Here is a 21,716-nt window from a genome sequence, read left to right as displayed (position 1 = left end):
TCATGTAGGGTTGAAGCAGATACTTTAAGATTAAAGAAAGAAAAGAAAGTCCGAGGTAGAAAATGGCAGTCGTCCTCTGGACCTGGAACGCTGACAGCCTATAATCCAGGGAGATATACTCCCTAAAGGATTGGAGACGGCCCCAAGAACTTCCTGGGTAGAAAGGTGAGGTGGGGTTTGCGTACCCCTCCTCTTTTCTGCCAATTGCTTGCACAATTGACCCCTGTCAGGCTTCAGAGATAGCAGAGCAGATGCCCTGCCACCCTCTCAGGACGACATCTTTAGCCACACCCGCTTCCAGTTCCTGTTGATACTCAAGCCTTGCAATCTAAGCCTGAAAGCACCACCACTTCAGAAGACCTGACTGCCTTGCTTACAGAATACAGAACTCTTGATAAAATTTGATATTTCTGCAAACTAATAATAGACCTCCTAACAAACAAGATACTGCAATATGTATAACAATAATAAAATTGTTCTTGCTATACTTCCTACTGCTTTAATGTTATAAATTTAAAGAATTAATTGCATATTTTGAATTAAATATTGAAAATTGCAGACAAGTACATAAAAAGTAAAGGTAAAGATATCCCCTGTGCAAGCACCGAGTCATGTCTGACCCTTGGGGTGACGCCCTCTAGCGTTTTCATGGCAGACTCAATACGGGGTGGTTTGCCAGTGCCTTCCCCAGTCATTACCGTTTACCCCCCAGCAACAAGCTGGGTACTAGTAATCAAAATTTTTAAATCCATAATCAGGCTTGGTTTTCATTTTTGTTTTTGCATTTTCCATTATTTTACAATGTGATATGGTATTATGGTATTTTATGTGATAAGTTATGGAACCTGCCTAAGTCAAGAGCAAAATTTTGAGTTCAGCCTTTTGGAAGCCTTTTTGATCAATCCATGCCAACAGTATGAGAAAAAAAGTAACCAATTGTGTTGGGATGCAATTAAGGATGGATTTTGTTTGCAATATATGACCTTTTTCTCATTTGTGTTCCATCACATCCAGTTAACATTCAGTACTGCTGTATTTCTATTTTTTTTGTTATTGTTTCCTTTAATGTCAGCTAACAATTTCTGTGTTTTTTTTCTCCTCAGTTTTGGCAAGCAATCTGGAGGAAAGCGAGGTTGCGAGTGTATTGTATTGGAGCCTTCAGAAATGATTGTGGTAAGAATAGGCCCTTAGAAAGTCAGTACTCTCCCATTATAAATGAGAACCAGTTGTCAGTTTGTATGATCAGACCTTGTTGAGCTCTTGCTTCACAGAAGCATATCACATACCCTTCCTGTTCCCTGACTTTTATTGTACTTTTAAAATACTTTTCTGAGGCCATTGAACAAGCATACATTTAGATTGGTTGCTTTAAGCTCTTCTGCTAGTACATGGGAGGGCATGGTTACCTTGCACTGTCTTTTCTTAGTAGTGTAGCTAGCATGCCTCCATGACAGTTTAGCTTAGCAAGAGTTTCATGAATTTGAGATCCACAAAACCTAGCGTAGCCATTATACAGGTCAAAAGTAGTCCCTTCTTCATATCAAGAAACAAGAAAAAACAACTATGGGTGGGAAACTGTTCAGGAGAAAGGAGGAGGAAAAAAAGGGGGAAAGAGAAGGAGGAGGGATAAGTGGGAAAATTTTGCAGGGGCAGCTGGGTGGGAAAAACTGAGTGGGAAACATTGCACACACAGGAGAAGGAGGGGGAGGGGGAGAAGGAGGGGGGAGGGGGAGGGATAAGCTTGAAATCAGGCAGAAAATTGTAACTGGGGGAACGGAATTAGGCATTATCAAATCCCACAGATATCACCCCGAATTATTACAAACTAAATTGATCACCCCAAATCACCACAAATCATACTCCTCTCTAATTACCACAAACCATGCCCCTAACTCTACCAACCATACCCCAATTAATAACCCCTAATAAACTGAAATGAAATTCAGATTTAAAAAGTGCCCCTTCCCCCCTCCATCCCACCTGAATGGGACCCAATAGAATGTGCTCAACACCCTAACTAACAAATTAATTCTAGATTGGGTAGCCCTGAGATGTCATAATAGACAATCGGGGTTATCCCTCTGGAACCCAAATGACCTGAACCAATCTACCTGAAACGACCAAAACCAATCAGCCACCTGAAACAGAAAAGCTAAATCAACCAAAACCAAAGCAACCAAACAAGAAACAAGAACCAGGGCACAACCCTAGAAATTAAGCAGTTGACAACCCAAGGAGGAAACACAATATCAGGCATGGACAGCTGTCAATCATCGGTCCACTAGGATGGAAGCAAAGGTGAACAACCCATCTCTGACACTAATGCTATGCAACGCCAGGTCCATCAACAACAAAGCCTTCACTCTGCAAGCATATTTTGCATAGCAGCGGGTAGACCTGGTGTATGTGACGGAAACCTGGTCCAGGGACGGCAAAACAGTCTCCCTTAAAGAGCTAGCCCCTGCTGGGTTTTCCATCCACCATCAATCACGTAACGTGGGACAGGGAGGTGTAGTGGCAATCTTGATCTGTGATAACATCTCCTTCAGGGCTTTCTCTCTCAGGTCATCTGGCAGGTGTACAGTGTGCCCAGTGAGCCTCCAGATGCCCTGCCCGCCCTGCTAGAGGCGGCAGCCATCTGGACATTTCCATTCCCTCAACTATTAATTCGGGGGGACATTAATTTCCATGTAGAATTGCCTTCCTCTGGCAATGGGCTGGACCTGGTGTCAGCCATGGTGACACTAGGGCTCTCACAATTTGTTGTTGGCCCTACCTACCAGGCAGGCCTCATCCTGGACCTGATTTTCGGTTCACGGCTGAGCATGGATCCAGTCACGGCTACTGCTGTGTCATGGTTGGACCACTATACCCTGAAGACCCGGCTTAGGCTGCGATCTGCCCCTCAGTTGGACACTGAGCACATTTCAGCTCCCCCGCAGAGACTTATGGATCCAGTTGGATTCCTGAATGCTCTACGAGACCCAATGCCTCCCGGTACTTCTCTAGGTGAACTAGTCAGTGACTGGCATGACAGAATGCTGGCCGCCATTGATGAAATAGCTCCCAGACCTCCTCTCTGCCCCTGTCTCAAGCGGGCCCCATGGTATACCAAGGAGCTCCGCAGGAAGAAATGGGAACTGAGGCAACTACAGTGAGTTTGGAGGAAGACTTGTGATGAAGAATCGAGAACATCTTATAGAACGCCTATGAGATGGCAGTTAAATTAGTGTAACACAACTTTTACTCGACTAGCATCATGTCTGTGCACTCATGCCCAGCAGAATTATTCAGGGTAGTCCTATCTCTTACCACCCTCGATGAAGGGCGCCAAAACAATAGCCAATTGGACATTTTGCGGACAAAATCTCGACTCTCCACCATGACCTTCCTCCAACTTTAGACACAGAAAGTGAACTATAAGCCCCTTGGCCGTCTTTGGAGCGGACAATGAGTTAGTTCAGATTACTCTCATTAGATGAAGTGGACAGGCAATCACCTGCCCACTAGACTCATGTCCATCGTGGCTCCTAAAAACAACAGACATAAGAATAGGAGCCCCCTCTGGGAAATAATCAATCTCTCCCTCTCAATGGGAAAATTCCCAGAGGGAATTAAAAGAGGCAGTGGTTCGCCCGTTGCTCAAAAAGACATACTTGGCTCCACAGAAGCCTGACAACTACTGCCCCCTCTTGCTTCTAGAGTTTCTGTGGAGGTTGGTTGAAAGGGCTGCTGCAGGCCAAATATCAGTGTTCCTGGAAGAAACTTCAGCCCTTGGCCCATTTAAGTTGGGCTTTTGGCCCAGCCATGAGGTAGACACAGCGCTATTCGCCCTGATGGACGGCCTCCACCGCCAACTGGACCAATGCGGTTCAGCGTTGCTGGTACTATTAGATCTGTCAGCAGTGTTTGACACAGTTGACCATGAGCTCCTAGCTCACTGCCTTGCCAACACAAGGATGTGGGGGGACAGCCCTCAAATGGCTGATCTCCTTCCTCTGGGATTGCAGACATAGGGTAGCAATAGGAGAGTGAGTATCTAGCTGTCACCAGCTCACATGTGGAGTCCCACAAGGAGCAGTCCTCTCTCCTATCCTATTTAATATCTGAATTCCGAATTAAGCTTAAGGTTTTAGTAATCACCTTTATGACCATACGTGGTCTGAGAGACAGCCTCCCTGCCTATACCTTCAAAAGAGCTCTATGCTCTGCCACCTCCAACTGGCTGCGGATCCCTGGCCCTAAAGAGACACGTTGGACCTCAATAAGGGCCTTTTTAGTCCTGGCCCCACCTGGTGGAACGAGGTCCCTGAAGAGATCAGTGCCCTTCCTGAACTTCCACAATTCTGCAGGGCCTGCAAAAGGGAGCTCCTCCACCAGGCATTTGCTTGAGTCCGACTGACTCAAATCTACACGTCCCGTCCCCCCCCCCCCAGATTGAGAGGTCAAACCTCCCTAGGGATTGTAAATGTTATTGTTTGTTCAAATGCTGTTCTAATTGGTATGCTATATGCTGGGGGGTAAACGGTCATGACTGGGGAAGGCACTGGCAAACCACCCCGTATTGAGTCTGCCATGAAAACGCTAGAGGGCGTCACCCCAAGGGTCAGACATGACTCGGTGCTTGCACAGGGGATACCTTTACCTTTACCTTTATCATGATTGGTATCCATTATATTGTTATTGTTCTATGTAAATGTTTTACAGTGTTTAATGTAAACCGCCCAGAGCCGTAGGGAAAGGCTGTGTAATAATCTAATTAAAAAAAATAAAATAAAAAGTATGCTACTTGGTACATACATGCATCAGTTTGCAGGGTCCATCCCTTTGTGACAGGCTTTTGTTTTTGCTTTTCATATTTTTTGTTCTCTGAACTGCCAGTGCTAATAATAAAGTACGTTTCTATAAAACCTTACATTTCCTTTCATAAATATCAGGATTTCTAATGGTACTTCAGACTTTATTGTGACAGTTATTTATGGGAGAATATTCCAGAATTGTAATATACTAATAGTTAAATTTGTTAAGGGTCAGTGATTATGGTGGTTTTTATATTCATAATGTTCTCTAATTTTACTGTATCCTTTATGATGTTTATCATTTCCCCAACTCTGTTTATACACTAAACAAGCTAAACCCATAAGATCATTATGCTCTGAAACAATTAAGAATCTGTATCCATGCATTGCCAGGAACGCTGAATACATCATTCACATGAACTTAAGAAATTTGCATAGTTAATCCCATTTTGCATAATAGGAAAAGGCAGCTATTCAGGTCCTTAAAGTCTTGCCTGTTAAGAGATAAAAGTCTTGAAGAAAAGTAAATTGTGAAGATACAGGATAGCCCTTTTCAAATATTTTATGTATCGCACGAGAATACTGCAGCTGATTCAGTGAAGGTGGATTGGAAGCTTTAGTGTAAATTGTGGAAAAACATTATAAGTATAGTTTGTGAATAAAATCTTTCCACTTGATAAAAAGCGTGATTATGAATTTCATTTTAAGTAAGAGGTAGGGAGGCTTCAATAAAAATTTAACTTGAGTGCTTTTTGTTTTTAAAAATATAAAATATGGCTTAAGCAATCCATTCAAGTGTGTGTTATCATCTTACAGTCCAGGGTTAATGTTTCAATGTATTCCTATGGCCCATAAGTTTTTCATCCTCTCTGGTGTCAGCAAGTCCAAGATGTAAGATGTTTTTGAAAGTATCAACTAGATTTTTTTGCTGCCTGTATCACCAGCTCTTACATAGGAGATAGCCACTTATAGAAAAAGTAGCATTTCCCCCCCTGAAGTTATCACATGCTAGCTACCTGGTTTATGTTATTTGTTTTGGTGCTTGGTTGATCTGGCATTCCATTTGAATGCTTTGATTCCTGAATATCCCTTGTCTACTTTCATAAGAATGAACTTCAGAAAAAACAGCTTGTGTTTCTTAGACTACAACAAGACTTTTGACTGTGTGATTAATGAAAGCTGTGATTGACATTAAAAGAAATGGGTGTGCTACAACATCTAGTTATTTTCTTGCACAACCAGTATTCTGGACAAGGATCTACTCTTAGGACATAATATGGAGAAACAGTGGTTTCCAGTAGGCAAAAGTATCAGACATAGATATATTTTATCTTCCCATAAGTTACTTTATGTGCTGAACATATCATAAGGAAACCTGGATGAGATTTAGATGGTGGAGTGAAAATAGTGGAAGGAATATCAGCAATTTGAGTTATATAGATTATACCATATTATTGGCAGGAAACAAGACTTGAAACAACTACTATTGAAGGTTAAAGCAGAAAGTGCCAATGTACAATTATAGCTTAATATCAAGGAGGCAAAAATAATGACTACTGAGGAATAGACAATGAAAAAATGAAAATTGCTTGAGATTTTGTATTCCTTGGTTTAGTCATCAAAAGGGGATAGCAACCAAGAAATCAAAATGAGATTGAGACTAGAAAGGGAAGTAATAAAAAAGCTAAAAAGATTCTTAAGTCTAAGGATGTATTGCTGGAGACCAAGATCAAGGTTATTCATCCTGTAGTATTTCCAATTACAGTGTATGGGTATGAAAGGTGGCCAATGAAGAAAGCTGACAGAAAGGAAATTGATTCATTTCAAATTTGTTGTTAGAGTGTTTTATGGGTACTGTAGAGAAGACTATGAAAAGACAAATGGCTTCTAGATCAAATCAAGCTTGACCTCTCCCTAGAAACTAAAACGACTAAACTGAAGCTGTCTTACTTTGGTCACGAGAAGATGAGTCATTGGAAAAGGCACTAATGCTAGGAAACATTGAAGGCAGCATGAAAAGAAAAAGACCTAACATAGGACAGATTGACTAAGTCAAGAAAGCTATGGCCCATCATTTGCAAGACCTTAGCAAGGGTATTAACTTTATTTCATTAATTCATGATATTGTCATAAGTCAGCAACACGCACATGCACAAGCATACATATATGTTATTTTTCTCTCCCTCCTTCCCCACCTCTCTCTCTCTCTCGTATACACGCATGCACACAGGCACACAAGCATGCACACAATATTTTCATAGCTTGGAGACATGTAACCATAAATGCTGGCATCCTTTTATGGAGATATTAGGGGCCAAGCCCATTGCATTTAGGAATACAATGTGCACTAGATTGGGGGGTGGGGTGGAAGAGCTCTGCAGATGGCCTCCCCCTCCCCCCAGGGCCTGGAAAGGCTGCAGGCAGCTGTTATGGAACTCACCAGCAGGGGCAGCTCTCATACAGCAGGGATCTGCAGTCTCTGAGCCTCAGAGAGAAGTGGAAGAAGGAGGGGGTAGTCAGGGGTGGGGGATGGAAGGCAATTGGCTGCCTGCTGGACAGACATGCAAGCTGGTTGGAGGAGGAGGCACTCAGGGGTGGAACAGCCATTCTGAGTGGGTGTTAAATGCTGAGTGCCATTTAAGCCATGAGACACGATCCTCCTCCAAGCCTTTACCAAAAATATATTATGTGGAACAGATATGGCTTGCTTTTTCTTCAGAAATCTGTTATCTACAGTGGGAAAATAGGAGGCCTTGTTATACTGAGCCTGTACTTCTTTAGCCTGTTTTAAAAAATAATGAAAGTAACATGTTAAAAAGCATGTTAGCTTTCTTCTGATTATCTGAATTTTTTTCTTTAAGAAAATTCTTGGCTTCTATAGTTGGTCTGTACAGACATCCTATGTCCTGGCACTTGCTTTCTCCTTAAGCTGGGGAGGGGGCATAAAAGCAGGGAGCTTGAGGTCACAGCCATGTAGCCTTTACTTTTTTATTTCTATTTATATATTTAAAACATTTCTAAGCAGCTTTCCCACCCAGAGAGGGTCCCCAAGGCAGCAAACATTAAACCAACATTTAAAATATATAAAATTATTTAATAAAAATATAAACTTACATAACACCAAAACTAGAAAGGAGGGCCAATAATAGTTTTTGGGTGTATGACAAATCAAATTAAAAAGTTTTCTCCTACTGGTGGAAGAGAACAGTAGAGGGTAGACACATAGTTTAAGTTCAGGAAAATCCTTTCATTATTTGAAAACAGAAAACAAAAAGCAAAGCTAAGATCTGATCTATCCTCCAATTGACAGCCTTTTTGTGATGACTTCAACTCAACGGACAACTTTTGTAATTGATTCTTCTCTCTGGTAGACATTTTGCAGTGGTGTTCACTACTCTTTCTCAAATTCCAAAAGTATTTGTGGGCTCTACAAGTTTGGGAAACTATTGTATAGTGCAGGGTGGCCAAAATATGGCTCTGTAGTCCTTTGTAGTCCATGGACATCTGGAGAGCCATAGTTTGACCACCCCTGATATAGTGTATTTTAGCTCATTGCTGTCCGAGGTAGGATGAAAGTGCCAGCACTTGGTACAGTCCTATCCAGATTTACTTAAGGTTAAGTCCATTGATTTCAGTGGGAGTAGACTAGGGTTTCTTCTGAAGCTTGCTGTGTTTTTACAAAACAGAGAGAACCACTTAAGCATAGAAAACAGTGGTTTCCTCTCTCCTAAGCAGAGTAATAGTACAGAATGCAAGACAAATGGACCACTGGAATATGACTGTATTGGAAATTTTTAAACTGATTACCGTATTTGCCAGCGTATAAGATGACTGGGCGTATAAGACGACCCCCCAACATTTCCACTCAAAATACAGTACTATGGGCCACTATGGGCAGCTATGTCTATCCCAACTGAAGTGCACCCGGCGTATAGGACGACCCCCCCACTTGGAGGCATGTTTTTCAGGGGGGAAAAGTAGTCTTATACGCCAGTATATTTTCAGTTCTATAATGATGGCAGTATCTGAAGGAAGGAGGTGGGTGTAGTTACTGTAATTCTCACAAACAGTTCATTGTGTTTGCTTTTCTGGTATAAACATTCTTAACCTTTTACTTCCATAATGTACAACCAGCTAGTCAATACTGGGCATTTTTAAAAGCTAAACTTCCTTCTGCTAGAAAGCAGCTTATGTGAATAGTAATACATTTTTGTAAGTTTAACTAAATAATTAAAGGTAAAGGTAAAGGTATCCCCTGTGCAAGCACCGAGTCATGTCTGACCCTTGGGGTGACGCCCTCTAGCGTTTTCATGGCAGACTCAATATGGGGTGGTTTGCCAGTGCCTTCCCCAGTCATAAACGTTTACCCCCCAGAAAGCTGGGTACTCATTTTACCGACCTCGGAAGGATGGAAGGCTGAGTCAACCTTCAGCTGGCTGCTGGGGTTGAACTCCCAGCCTCATGGGCAGAGCTTTCAGACTGCATGTCTGCTGCCTTACCATTCTGCGCCCCCGACAAACGGAGCCTCCGGCAGCCGCGCTCCGTGTGACTCCCGGGGGCCCCCTGGTCTAGCGCCCGCTGTTTTTATATGCAGCAGGCTTGATTACTAGTCTTTATTAAATTGCATCTTGTTCTCATTTGCCCATTTTTCCATTGTGTTCAGATCTCGTTGAACTCTGTTTCTATCTTCTGGAGTATTTGCCAGTCCTCCCAATTTGGTGTCATCTGCAAACTTGATGAGTAGTCCCTCTGAAAATCCAAATTGCAGTCCTTCAGTTTATCCATCAGAACATCATGGGGAACCTTATCAAAAGCTTTATTAAAATCCAAGTAAACAACATCTACCGAATTTCCACGATCCAGCAAACCTGTCACTTGGTCAAAAAAGGAAACCAGGTTGGTCTGACAGGACCTGTTGGAGACAAATCCATACTGACTTCCTTGGATCACCAAATTGTCCTCCAGGTGTTTGCAGATCACTCCCTTTAATATCTGCTCCATTATCTTCCCCACAACAGAGGTCAGACTCACTGGTCTGTAGTTTCCCGGGTCATCCTTCCTCCTTTTTTTGAAGATCGGAATAACGTTTGCTCTCTTCTAGTCCTCCGGGACATCTCCAGTCCTTAAAGAGGTCTCGAAGATGATGGACAAGGGTTGTGCAAGTTCTCTGGAAAGTTCTTTGAGCACTCTCGGGTACATTTCATCCGTCCCAGGGGATTTGAACTCATCCAGTACAGCTAAATGCCTCTCGACAACCTCTCTATCCATGTCAACCTTCCACCCAGACACTATCCCTTGGGTACTGCCATCTCTAGATGTGCCTAAACCCTTTGACCTGTGGGAAAAAAACAGATGTAAAATAGGCGGTGAGCCTTTCTGCTTTTTCTACATCCTCCGTTAGAGTTTGTCCATCCGCACCCAACAGTGGGCCTATTGCCTCCTTTACTTTACGTTTGCTCCTCACATAACTGAAAAATCTTTTCTTGTTACAGTGGGCTTTCCTGGCCAATCTTAGCTCACTCTCAGCTTTGGCCTTTCTGATAATTGATCTACAGTGCCTAGTAATCTGTAGGTACTCTTCTTTAGAGCTCTGTCCTTTCCTCCATTTCCTGAACATTTTCCTTCTCTTTCTTAGTTCCTCTTGAAGTTCTCTGTTCATCCAAATAGGCTTCTTAGAGCTCCTGCAGTGTTTTCGTCTTTCTGGGATAGTCATTGATTGAGCTTGCAATAGCTCTTGTTTGAGTAGCGCCCACCCTTCACATGCTCCCTTCCCTTCCAGCATTCTCGTCCATGGTATGACACTCATCATGTCTCTGAGTTTATTAAAGTTTGCCCTACGGAAATCCAACATCCGTGTCTGGCTACAAGCTTCCTTGCCTCCCCATCTGAAAAGGAATTCTATGAGGACATGGTCACTTCCCCCTCCTTCACCTCATCCACCAACTCTTGCCTGTTGGTTAGTATTAACTGCTTAGAACTGCTCCTAGATTGGCTTACTTCAGAGGTGTGTAAAGATCGATAGAATTCAAACTAAAGCAGTGCTAAAAATGAAATTAGAACAAAGAAGTAATTATTATATTTAAACAATATACATTAGCCAGCTAGAGTCTGGACAATGGATTTATAAGATTTAGCATGCTGGAACCATGTTTTTTTTTAAAAATAAAGAAGTACCTACATTTTTCATTGAACTATAGGCATAGAGAAGGTTCTTTAGCACAGAGATAGTACAGAATTCAAGACAAATGGGCCAATGAAATGTTTGCAGTGGAGTTTTCCAGCTGATTATATTTTTGGTCCCATAGTAATGATGATATTTGAATGAAGCAGGCAGGTGTAGTTACTGTAATTCCCAGTAGAAGTTCATTGTGTTTTCTTTTCTGGTAACAAACATTGTGGAAATTGATCCTAAAACTATATTTAACAACATTGAGCCAAAGTTTTGGATCCCATCTAGCTTTCTGTGAGCCTGAGGAGATGGGAATGGTTTTTGCTGATTGCCTTTGAGAAATCTTTAACTCTAAGCTATTCTTGTCCTGATGTGGAAAGCACAGGCTAGCCCAGTCTCTTCAGATCTCAGAAGCTTACCTGGTTGTACCTGTGCCAATATTTGTATGGGAGACCATCAGGGAATACCAGGATAATAACATGGAGGCAGGCAATGGCAAACTATTCCCGGAAAGTCTGTGTGACTTGATCAGCTGTGACTTGATGGCACTTTTTTATCACCACCACGCTATTCTGAGATAAGAACTCTTAATAAAACTTGCTGTTTGGAATCTCCTACCACTTCCTTTTGTATGCTGAACTCTTAAGCACAACCACAGTGCCCTCTTGCATGTTATGATGACAACAGTTGACAGCTTGGTCACATAGCAACACATAAGGAGCCCGGGCTGAAGAAAAGCCGTTATACTCATGCACTGAATTTAAGAAAGCTATGTTGGTACGTAGATTAGATGGGGTAAATTGAATCAGATTGATTCAGACCCTCAGCTTGCAAGATTTGAGCATTGCTGTTGATGATAAGGTGTTTTGGAAGTCATTAATTCCTAGGATTGCTAGAAGTCAGAAATGATTTAATAGCACTTCACACACATACACATCAACTCAGCAACAGGAATAGGAATAACTCTAATTGGGAATGATTTGCACAAAACTGTCATAGTCCTGTATTACATATGAAAAGAACTGTACAGCAAAATATTTCCTTGTAATAATTCACAATTGTATGTATATTTCCATCTTGCTCCTTATGTAGCCATTGTTAACATGTTTTAGGCACAACCCTGCCAAAGTTTAACAGTGTTAATTACCTTTGATGTCAATGGAAAACATTTGTGATTTTTTTTAACATTACCTGTATAATAGGTAGGATGTGAAAAAGGTTAATTTACTCTGAACTGCTTCTTGTGATTGGCTTAAAACAGTAATTTTTTTGTTATCCGGTACACATGTGGGATGGGGGCTGTTGATGAATCAAATATGGTGGATGTTCAGTCTTACTGCTCTGTCCTGCTCCCTATCCAGCAGCAACCAACTCCCGTTCTGTTGGGAATGGCTTGGTGTCAGCCTCCGTGCCTGATAGGACCTGTCTCATTGTGCTGGAGACAAGGAGCCATCCTGTGCAGCAGGCAAGCAAGAAGTGTGGCTGCCCTGGAATGCTTTTGGAGAACTGGCTTTCAACAGCTTGAGGAAGGCTGAGCGGGAAGTAGGGACCCAAAGATGACATCAATTGTCAGTGCTGGGTCTATTATGCATGCACTGCTTTCTTCCGCAGTCAATTCGCTGACCCTTTTAAATCATCTTTAAAAAATAGTTTTTACAACATTCTCGTTTATGCATGTGCTCTCTGCATTGTTTTTTTTTTTGTATTTGTTTTTTGAGCGATTATGCATTCTAAACCGTTCTGACTGTAACTGTGGGTGGGGGAACTTCCTCCTGGAGCCAGGGGCCACAAGCAGATTGGCACTTGCAGAGCAAATAACCCTGGAGGGGGGCATAAGGAGGCAAGCAGTCTCTCAGATAGGCAGGTCCAAGCCGCAGATGGCCTTAAAGGTTAGTACCAGAACCTTGAATCTGATCCAGGCCACAATGGGCAACCAATGCAGCTGCCTCAGCACAGGCTAGATATATGCCTTCCAAGATGTACCTGTGAGTACCCTAGTGGCTGCCATTTGTACAGCTGCAGTTTCCAGATCAAAGTCAAGGGCAGGCCTGTGTAATGTGAGTTACAGAAGTCTAATCTGGAGGTGACTGTCACATGGATCACTGTAGCCAGGCAGTCTGAGGGCAAGTAGGCAGCTAGTAGCCAGGAAATATGTAACATACAGTCAATTAGTACATGGGCAATGTAATGCTTCATCCCTCAGTGGTTTGTATACATGAGTCTGTCTGTGCTGTTTCCTGCTGAGATTTCTAAAGGAAATGGGGAGACAGATATCTTTTTATAGCATAAATGGACATGAGAAGGTAATATGTTTCTCCCTCAACTCATTTTAGCAGTTTTGTTGAGACTGGTTCATTTTCCTTTTAAATATGCTCTGAATTATAAAGTACTAGCATTACCCATGAGTTCAAGATGAATGGCAGTGACTTGATACATTGAGATATTAGATGTGTTTAAGAAATAGTCTTAACATCCACTAGTATTTGTTTAAGTGTAGAACAAATGTAGGGTCCAGTGGCACCTTTAAAATCATGAACGTTTTATTCAAGGTATGAGTTTTTGTGTGCATGCAGACTTCCTCAGATAGCAAGTCATGGAATGGAAGTAATCAGATCATATTTATAGGCAAAGTGTGAGGGTAAATTAACATACATAATAACTGAAATGGTTAACAGATTCCAGAGATAAATAGGAAAAAACGGCTGCTTTGATTTGTTTGTATTCACTTGAGATTGAATTGCATGGGAAACATCTAGGATTAATAAATCTGACAATAAATGCATCACTAAGAGAATAAAGAGCAACTAGATAATCAATTGCTGACAGCAGTTAACCGAGACTTTGCCCTTCTGCCCCCTGCCTGTCTTCTCAAGCATGGAAGCATCTAGGGGCATCAACTTCTTCAAAGTAGAGCATTTGGCTGTCTCTGTCTGCAGACCAGAAAAAAAGCATATATATACCATTCTAAACTACATTGCATTTTACTAGTCAAAGTTACATTACAGTCTACTTGTTCAAATCAATTATATTCCAATAAAGAGATAATTAAAATACAGAGGACATTAGGCCTTTCTGAGGGATTATTAAGAATGTAGCTTAGCATATTTAGTGAATTAAGAAACCAATATCTTTTGTAGGTTACAGTACAATCTACTTGCTCAAATCAATTATATTCCAAATAAGAGATAAATTAAAATACAGAGGGTGTTTGTCCTTTCTGAGGGACTGCAGGTTAGCATATATAGTGAGTTAAGAAGCCAATGTCCCTGTTGAGGCCTGGGGATTCCATTGTTCTGAGTGTTGTAATAATTTGCAGAAGGGCATTATTTGCATTTGATGGCATATACAATGTTAGAAGATGAGCATGTGATTAAGCCTTTGATGTTATAGTTTATGTTGTTGGGTCCAATGATTGTTGTTTGGATGTATGTGACACAAATCTGGACATCTGTGTTCGTTTCAAGCTGTGGTTCCAGTGTCCATGTTCAAATTTGATGATGTATTATTGTGGATGAGGAGCTATTTGAGGTTGAAAGGTTGTCTGTGTGCAAGAAAGGTTTTGCCCCCCAGAACTTGTGAAAGAGAACTATCATTGTCCAGTAGAGGTTGTAAGTTGCTGATGATGCTTTGAATTGTTTGTCTAGTATGTTCTACTAAGATTTCAGCAAAACAACACAGAAGCCATTGAAAATACAGTACTTTGTAACTGATTTAAATACAAATATCAATATGTACCTTTCAATCTCTCTCTCTCTCTCTCTCTCTCTCTCTCTCTCAATGGTATAATGATTTTAGTTTTTATACAGTATAAGTTGAATAAACACTTTTTATTGCTAGTTAGGTGGCTTTGCTTAGGTTGTTTTTCTTTCTTTCTTTTTCTTAAACATTGTTTCCAGGAAGGAAATTGTGGCCTCCCAACTCTTTGTAATAATAGAACTGAAGACGTATAGCTCAATATAAGAAACTTGCATAGACGTCTTTTAACAAAGTCCCACAGGCATTTCTAACTAATGTTGAGCCTAACCCCATGAATCTAGTAAGATTACATAGGCTTTCGATGATATGGAAGAATTGGATGTATAACCAGGACTCTGACCATGTGTTCCAGGTGGAGAACTCAAAAGAAAACGAAGACAACATCCTGCAAAGGGAAGGGCCCCGTCGACAATCTCGGCGGAGATTTAGGAAAATTAACCTGAAGGGAGAACGCCAGACCATCACAGATAATGTGGATGTTAGCAGCTACCTGTCGGTAAGTGTGATTCCCATAAGGTAATTATTTTGTCTTATCTTGTGCTTCCTTGTATGATGATTTCTTGGATGAAATTAAGAGAAGGATTAAAAGCATGGTTGCACTTATTTATAACTGCTGTTACAATTAGGGATGAGCATGAAGCTGAAAATTCTGGTTCTGTTGTGTGTCAGCCCCCAGATGGAATTGAGCTGAAATTTCCCTAAAGTGTACTGGCCAGTTCAGATCCCACTTTATCAAAGTGAGGGAAATTAAATAGATGTGTTTAGTGGCTCACAGCCATTGAAACCTGACAGCTGACAGGCAGGCACTTCCTGCTCAGCTGTTGGGTTTAAATAGCTCAGGCAGCCGAACCGAATTGGACGAAAGTTTGGTAAATGTTCAAGGAAAATTCCTTCCCCAAACATCAGTTGGAAGGCTACAAACCAGGCTGAATTGTAGAGTTTAGAAAAAAGATCGCTGAAAGATAACACAACGAGAGCTACAAAATCATGCATAGCGAAAGTGGATAGAGAAAAGTTTTTCTCTAATAATTTCAGAATTTGGGGTTAATCTGACTCTGGCTGGCAGTATAGTAATTACAGACAAAAGAAAGTACTGCTTCACACAATTAGTGTGTGTGAATTGCTTATTATTGGATGAGGTTGTGTAAGCTTCTGGGTAACTACTTACTCATTACCCTTTCACAGAAAGAGATATTTGAAGACATGGAAGTGGTAGGCCTTATATCCATAGCTGAGTTGTGGGCAGGGAACCTTATGCCTCAATTTGTGGCCAGTTGGAAACCTACCCAGCTATTCCCATTTGGTTTTCATAAGCCAGAGTGAACATGGCTACAACTCACATGCATTTTCCTCATATCTACAGCACGTGGAATAGGTCTGTGGCTGAATTAGCAGACTTGTTCATGGAGAACTAATTATTAATCATTATTGCTAATATTAATTGCTGCTACCAAGTGTAACATGTTCTTATAGATCTGATTTATGTTGCAGTCATTCAGTGTTGGTACTATATATACCCGTGGCTTACTCCATCATGCATTTTTACAAAAGGAATAGTGATTTCATTTCAGTGTCTGAATTTTTACAATATTGCACTGTTTATGGAATATACTATTATACTGTTCACCAAGGTCATCAAAAGAGTAGCTGTCAAAGCTGGTGCAAACCTTCCCCACAGATTTCTAGAAACGTCATTAATATTATGTTTTTATACATTAAAAAATTCCTTTTTTCTTCTATTATTATTGAACATGTTAAGTCAATACTTTAAGCAAATAGCATGTATTATATATTTTTATCCTACTTTTAGCTTATTTTGTTACAATTAAGTGTAAGGCTTTGATTAAACAGATACTGGACTGTAGTCTCTAGAAGCCTATAGTTATTTTAAGCTAATGTTGAAATAATAATAAGCAATTCCAGGTACAACTTAATGAATTGCTGTACAAAAATTGTTGCTTCTTTGATAGCACTGTATTTTAGTATTTTAAAATGCAGTTCATAAGCTAGATGAGCATAATAAATAATATTGAATAATATACTAGTAATAATAATAAGGTAGATAAATAATACGAAATATTGTAACTTAACAAATAGTTGAATATATAAAATATTTCTGTATCAGCAAGAAAAAACAGAAATATATGTTTAACATATATATTATGTTTAAAAAATACAGTGGGCTCCACCACCCTCTCCACCACCCTCTTGGTAGCCCTGGCAAGGCCGCGCCAGGCCGTGGCAAGGTGGTCAGGGCAAGGGTGAGCTCAGGCAGGTGCTTGTGTCCCCCCCCCCCCCCCGGCAGCTCCACCAAAGCTTCACCTGGCCACGGCAAGGCTGGTTGGAGCAGGGGGTGAGCTCGGATGGGCACTCGTCTCCCACCCACCTGGGCAACTCCGTCAAGGCCTAACCAGTCCATGACGAGGATGGTTGGGGTGGGGCAAGCTCGGGCAGGCACCACTTGTTTCCTTCTCCCCCCCCAGGCAGCCCCACCAAGGCCTCACCTGGCCACGGCGAGGCTGGTCAGGGTGGGAGCAAGCTCAGACGTGTGCTCCTCACCTTCCCCATCCACCCCCTCTGGTAGCCCCGCAAAGACCTGGTGAGGCTGTGGCAGGGCTGCTCGAGCTGGGGCTGCCTTACCTGACTGCTGCCTCTTCATGCGGCTGAAAGGCGGGGGGGAGGTAGTTGGGGATGGTGTGTCCCCTACCTGATTGGTCCTCCCGAGATCCAATCAGGGAGGTGGAAGCAGTGACTCCCCAGGGGCTCAATCAGGTAGGCAATGAGTCCCAACTCCTCCCACCATCCCTCTCCGGCTTTATTCATTGTACAGATGGTGATGAGCTCTTAATATTGTGCCTACATTGTGAGATTTAAGACCATGGAATCTTTATATTTCTTGGGAATTGTATTACAATCCTTACATTACCTTCAAGGATCTTTGTGAAAGTTGGAGAATCCTTTCAGAAATTTACTACACATGTTGAGTGACTATTTTCTTATTGTCTGATAGTGTACTGTTGTATTCCTGTAATTCAGGCGATAGATTGCATTCTCTCTAGCTCAACACATTTAGGAGTAGCTGAATCACATTTCTTCCCACGGCTATACTTTTTTTCTAATATGTATCATGTCCTTCTGCAAAATAGCACAGGACAGTTAACATGTGTTTGTTCAATTTGATTATTGTAACAGGTCTGTGAAATTAGTTAGGCTCAGGTACTTGGACAGTGCTTTGCTAATGATTTATGTATTTATTTATTTAGTTAGTTATGTATTTATTATATTTATATACCGCCCTCTCTGGAGGCTCAGGGCGGTTTACGTAAAATGTATCTACCATACATGAAACAATCCATAACATATAAATAAATGTAACAATAATGATACTGAAGGAACTTCAGTAGCTGAGAGGGAATTTGAATTTAGGCGTCCTTAGTTCAAATCTATGAGCCTCTTGTGGCACAGAGTGGTAAACAGCAGAAATGCTGTCTGAAGCTGTCTGTCCATGAAGTTGGGAGTTCGATACCAGCAGTTGGCTCAAGGCTGACTCAGCCTTCCATCCTTCCGAGGTCTGTAAAATGAGTACCCAGCTTGCTGCTGGGGGGGGGAGGAAACAGTAATAACTGGGGAAAGTACTGGCAAGGCCACCCTGTATTGAGTCTGCCATGAAAACGTTGAAGGGCGTCACCCCAAGAGTCAGACATGACTCTGCTTGCACAGGGGATACCTTTACCTTTACCTTTAGTTCAAATCTAGTATTCTAGTTATTATACTATACTGGCTCTTGATATCAGTCTGCTAATTAATGTAGCCGAACCTGAGGTTCTCCTTTTGTGTTGATGGACCTCATTCTGTTTGTACCTTGGGGAGCGCTCCATAAGGCTTTATACCACTTTTGTATGGGGATGCTTGAAAACTAGTGGTAGTACAAGAAGTCTTCCTACCTGAGGAATAATTCTTACTTGTACAAACATCTTATACATACAGTCAGCAGAGAATGGATGTACTGATTAGAAAAATATTCTTGGTTGGGTTTTGTGTGAGCTGCTTGGGATTAGGACAAATCAAACTACTTTAATTTAACAGATGCAACATGGAGTTGCCATTGGAAGCTACCACAAGTCCTTCTATTGCAAAGTATTCTGATAAAAGTGCTGCTGGGGAGCTTTGCTGTTAACATCACCAAAGCAGTTCAGACTGTTTGTCAGAACACTGCCACCTTGTAAAGGTTCTGAAGTCTTCATTTTTGTTTCCTCTTTGTCTTTCAGTTAATGATCCTGGTGCCACGGAATACTGCTTTTGGAATAACTTAGTGATAGTTTTCTAATTAGTTTTAGCAATCCATAGAGTAAGCATCTTAGCATCTGCAAATGCTGAAAACTTGCAAGCAAAACGCTAGTTCTTATATTGTTTTTATTCCTCAAAGGCCTTCTTATTCTCTTTATTCTGATGCTGAAGCTTATTCTCTTTATTCTGATAGACTCACCTGAGCTTGGTGCTTAAACAGTAAACACTTCTGTGGAGACTGCTTAGTTTGGTGATGTAGCTCTTGTTTTGTTTTGTTTTTTGGTGAAGAAATTAAGCAAATAAGAGTTTCAGTTGTCTTTTATTTGTGGTTTGTATTCATGTAGCAGTCAGATGATTTTTAACCTTGTTAGCACAAAAAAGCTATGACTGCGGTGAATTAATTTCCTGTAGTCTAGAAGTGGTAAGCTACTTTTGTATGCTATTTCAGAACCCCTTCGTTTACTGCTTCATTTGGTGCCTCAGTGTGTGGAAGAAGAAAATGTTTATTTGTGGATTATATGGAGAGATGCAGTATATTTTAGAGGAGTGTGGCAAGTTCTATGACAGAATAAACTTTTTAAAAATCCTCTAACTTTTGCTTACCAGAAATGTTGTTTGGGAGGGCTGCAGTCTGGCTCAGATGCTATATAGACAAGTGATAGTCATATCTGTCCTAGAGTGCTGTTAACTGATGTTGTCAACTGTTACAGGAAGCTGCTTCTCTGGCTGACTGCCAGGTTGTTGACTCAAAGTGAGCGTTAACAGGCTTAAAATGGCACCCAAAGAATAGCATGAAGAACCAGACAGGTTTAAGATCATCAGCAAGTTGACAAGGAAGTATCTTTCCTCATTTCTGTCCCTAGCTTATTTCTTAAGGAAGCCAAGATCACCAAATTATTTTTGATGAAATACTCTTATGATTAGCTTTTTTTTAAAAAAAGGGTGGGTTATGGCATAATATATCAATCTGTGAAGCACCTTAGAACATCCTCTCCTTTTTATTGCTAACCACAAACATGACATTTTGTTCTAAAACAAAATTTGAGTCCAGTAGCACCTAAAAGTCGAACAGAACAAAATAAATCCCTTTCCCTCCTCCATTCACCATTTCCTCCTTCTCTTCATTGTGTCTATACGTTCTCTCCTTGCCATATTCTTTACCACCTTTCCTTCATTCACATTCTTCATTCACATTTCCAACCATTTGTCCATTCTTTCCCTATATTTTCCTGGTCTCCACCCCAAGATGGCCAGTCTGAGAGGGGTACTAAACAAATCAAACAACAAATAAATAAGTTGCAAACCCATGTTTTTTCTTTCCCAGTCCTGTATTTGGTCTTTTTTTCCTTCTAAATTCACCTCCTTTTCTGACCACTTTTTGACTCCCCCCCCCCCCCATTTTTGCCAACCTTGTAGCCTCCTCTGGTCTTCCTGTCTTCCACAGACCATACATTGCCATTAGATATATAACAGGCTGATGCCCATGAGGACTTACAGGCCAGAGAAATATTAGTCTCTCCTCTTTTCCCTTCTCCTCCATGTCCTTTCTCTGACCAATTCCCTGTCCATATTTTTTCCTACTTGCTTTTTCCCCCCTTGCAGTATCTGTACATGAGCAGATGTTTCAGATTATTCGGGTGGGGCATTTAACCCAATAACATGTTTCAAAAACTTTAAATGTTTTACAGGTACATACATCCTAGTTGTGGGTAGTCCCTCTTTGTTTAAGGGAACTAACAAAGGCAAAGCAGAAAATAAATTTAATAATTAAAGACTCCTTTGAATCGCTCTGGGAAGATCTGTTTCTAAATAGCCTTCTAGGACTGATGATCTTCCTGTGTTTCTGCATCAAGAGAACAAATAATCAAATGTGTCCATTTAAAAGAAGTTCCAGTATTTTCTGATCTTCTGGAAGAGCATTTTCTTTTCATGTTTACAACCGTGGACATACGTTTAAATGAAAATTGAAATTCATGTTGGATTCAGAATAATTTGCTACTGGGAACTTTATGATACATTTTAAGAATAAGAAAATTTTGTTTTGTTTTTTAATAATTAAAGGGAATCTTCCAAAGCTCTGCACTCTTTATAGCTTTACTATGTTTGGTTACTTTTAGTAATGCATTGACTACATCTGCCTATCTTACTCATGATGGGAAGGGAGATGGAAATACCATTCTGTTATTGCCTACTCCCAGAATGTAATCAATACTTCTAAGTCATTCTGCTGTTTAACAGCAACCATATCTGGTCTACATAGCAACTGCAGAATACTATATAGCTAATTGAATCAGAAGATTTATTTGACTTAGGCCACAGTATGTATCAAACCTGGAATGTGGCCAGATTCCTTAGACTTAATGTTTATTCTTAATGCAAAAAGGAACTTCTCTGTTGCTTCTTTTTAAAATAACTCCTCTAAATAACTCCACAATCACGCTAATGCCTGTAGATTTTTTATTATGTATTAAAATATATTATAAGCTGTATTGTCAGCTTTGATATTTGAAAAATGTCAGTTTAATTTTCTTCCAACATCCTTGTCAGCATGCACTAGAATCCAAAGTTGCCTAAGAAGGAAAAATAATTTCAATTATGGAAGGTTTATATTATCTTTCATTATCATATGCTATTGTAGTGGATACCTGGCCCAGAGGATTAGTTATCATGAGGGTCTGAGATTGTGCATGTAAGATCGTTGAATC

The 21,716-nt window shown here is 40.8% G+C and overlaps 1 protein-coding gene across 9 annotated transcripts in view; it reads left to right on the top strand.

Annotated features, from left to right (window-relative positions):
• RAPGEF6 (Rap guanine nucleotide exchange factor 6) overlaps positions 1-21,716 on the top strand; it is a 222,360-nt gene that overhangs the window by 64,137 nt on the left and 136,507 nt on the right. For all 9 annotated transcript variants that reach the window (XM_077326867.1, XM_077326865.1, XM_077326862.1 and 6 more), the window contains exons 5-6: positions 1,104-1,173; positions 15,077-15,220. In XM_077326867.1, coding sequence (XP_077182982.1) covers positions 1,104-1,173; positions 15,077-15,220 — 214 coding nt within the window. The remainder of the gene's footprint in view (positions 1-1,103; positions 1,174-15,076; positions 15,221-21,716) is intronic.

Source organism: Paroedura picta, chromosome 3 (genome assembly GCF_049243985.1).
Source record: "Paroedura picta isolate Pp20150507F chromosome 3, Ppicta_v3.0, whole genome shotgun sequence".
NCBI classification, from domain to species: Eukaryota; Metazoa; Chordata; class Lepidosauria; order Squamata; family Gekkonidae; genus Paroedura; species Paroedura picta.
This window is presented reverse-complemented; position numbering and strand designations above follow the sequence as displayed.